The following is a 2500-nucleotide window of genomic DNA, read 5'->3' as shown; positions in this document are numbered from 1 at the left end:
TGAGCCTGGTTTCTCCAAGGTTTATTTCTCCATTCTGTCTCGGAGGGAGTTTTGGTTCCTTGCCGCTGTCGCCTCTGGCTTGCTCAGTTGGGGACACTTCATTTCTAGCGATTATCGCCGATTTGATTGCACAGATACTATTTAAACTAAACTGAGCTAGACAATGACATCTCTGAATTCAATAATGAAATGCCTTTAACTGAAAATTGAGTGTTTAATCTTATCATTATACATTACTGACACTCTATCCTCCAATTTGATACTGTTAAGTGCTTTGACACAATCTGTATTGTAAAAGCGCTATATAAATAAAGGTGACTTGACAGTTCAGAGTGTTTTATCCAGTAAAAGCTCTTTTAGTGTAATTGTTCAGCTGCTGCTTCTCATGTCAAATCTGGACTGATTTTGATCAAGTAAGCGTCAGAATAACTGCAGTCATATCTCCAGATGAACACTTACTGGACTGAAGCAGCTCAGCTTTACTTGATTCTCCATCAATCATTTTCTAGAAAAATCAGTGCGTCTATGGGTGCTTTCACACCTGCCTCATTTAGTTTGGTTGAATCACACTAGAGTTTGTTTTCCCTCTTGGTGCGGCTCGTTCGGGCAGGTGAGAATGCAGCAATCGCACTCGGGTGCGCACCAAACAAGCGCCTAACCCTAACCCTAACGAACTCTGGTACGGTTCGTTTAAGGTGTGAATATGAACCAGCCTCGATCCGATCCAACTGCAGAAAACACGCTCAGAAACACACAGCTCGCGCATATAGTGCTGTTGTTTGCATTTCAATCGCTTAAATCACTTGTTTTCAAACCGCAATGCTTAAAAACACGTGCAAATGATGAGTTTTCGTGACCATAGTGACCATAGCGCCCACAGCAATGTGACATGAGCGCACTAAATAGGCTAAAGCTTGCCGCAAAGCCCCAGCAAAAGTTACAATGAATGTGTCTGGGGGAAATAGTAAGGAGATATTTGAATTATTTATTAATAAACTAGTGTTTTCTGAGTCAGTGTCACAAAGATGAAAAAATCCTGACTCGCCATCTCCTCATTGGACGCGCCTTTAGAAAGAAATGCATCTTTACGGATTATAATGAAAGAGTTTTTGTTTTGGATACGATTTATTTAGTTTTGTAGTAATTCAAAGCTTTATATAAAGCTATATATATATTCATCATGTCTGTAAGGAAAAAATTCACTGAGTTACGGTTTTTGACAGGAAGCACATCCGATTAGTTTTCTTTATTTTAGAAAAGCACAAGATTTTCTTGATATTGTGAGTGAACACAAATAAAAATATACCCTTTACAGTTCCGAACAATGTATTCTTATTTCCTTTATGAGCAACAATTACACCGTGTTTACTTAGTTTCCACTGATGTCCTGAAGCGCGCTTCAGCTTCCACTCTCCGCACAAACGATTGGATATGCGCCTAACAGCGCACATTTATCTAGGTTAATGTTTAAACTAACATTTTCATATGCTTTGAGTATTTCATATCTATAGATTTTATTTTCGGCAAAGTCATAATTACAACATTGTATGACATTGTCTCATATGATGCTCATAAACTTCTTCATATTGCGTTTTTATCTCATGACAGCAAATCAGTAAAAGAATAAAACTTGCACTACGAAAGATCTCCATGATTAGCCTGTTTTAGCACTTCCTGTTTTCCCTGCTTGAGAATTTCTGTCCGATGAACGGACGACCTTAACACACGTGTGGTTTTGTTTACAATTTCTGGTTCACTTGCAAAAAGGGCAGTGTGAAAGCGAACCGCACCAAACAAACCAAAAAACCATTCTGTTTGGTCCGGACCAAAGCAAGTGAACTATGGGACTTTCCTGGTGTGAATACTCCTCCTCTGGGGAGCGTTTGTTTGTTTCTCTCTCAGTCCTCACTGCACTGTTTAGATTCGCTGATGCAGAGCATGCGAGCGGCGGCGTCACACACACCTTGACGGAGTCGAAGTATAGCGACAGCTGTCCTCTCTTGGTCTCGTACTCCACCTCCAGCTTGCGCAGCTCTTTGTACATCTCTGGATTCTCTCGCTCGTACAGACGGACGATTCGCTCGAACGTCTCGCGCAGCTTCTTACGCTTGTCACGCAGAACTTTCTCATTCAGCAGCGGCTGCTGCACCGGATTGAACTCTGAGACCAACACACACACACACATGATCAGGACACACACACACACACACAATAACAGACACACATACGCGCACACACATGATCAGCACACATACGCACACACACATTATCAGCACACACACACACACACACACACACACACGCGATCAGGACACACACACACGATCAGGACACACACACACGATCAGGACACACACACGATCAGGACACACACGATCAGGACACACACACACACACACATCAGGACACACACACACACACGCACACACACACGATCAGGACACACACACACACACACGATCAGGACACACACACACACACACGATCAGGACACACACAC

General features: G+C 42.4%; 1 protein-coding gene across 1 annotated transcript in view; it reads right to left on the bottom strand.

The window, feature by feature from the left end:
- The window catches only part of LOC131536485 (WW domain-binding protein 11), a 15434-nt gene that overhangs the window by 10176 nt on the left and 2758 nt on the right, over window positions 1-2500 (bottom strand). The window contains exon 5 of the mRNA XM_058769441.1: window positions 1964-2160. Within this exon, the coding sequence (XP_058625424.1) occupies window positions 1964-2160 (197 nt within the window). The remainder of the gene's footprint in view (window positions 1-1963; window positions 2161-2500) is intronic.

Source organism: Onychostoma macrolepis, chromosome 03 (genome assembly GCF_012432095.1).
Source record: "Onychostoma macrolepis isolate SWU-2019 chromosome 03, ASM1243209v1, whole genome shotgun sequence".
NCBI classification, from domain to species: Eukaryota; Metazoa; Chordata; class Actinopteri; order Cypriniformes; family Cyprinidae; genus Onychostoma; species Onychostoma macrolepis.
This window is presented reverse-complemented; position numbering and strand designations above follow the sequence as displayed.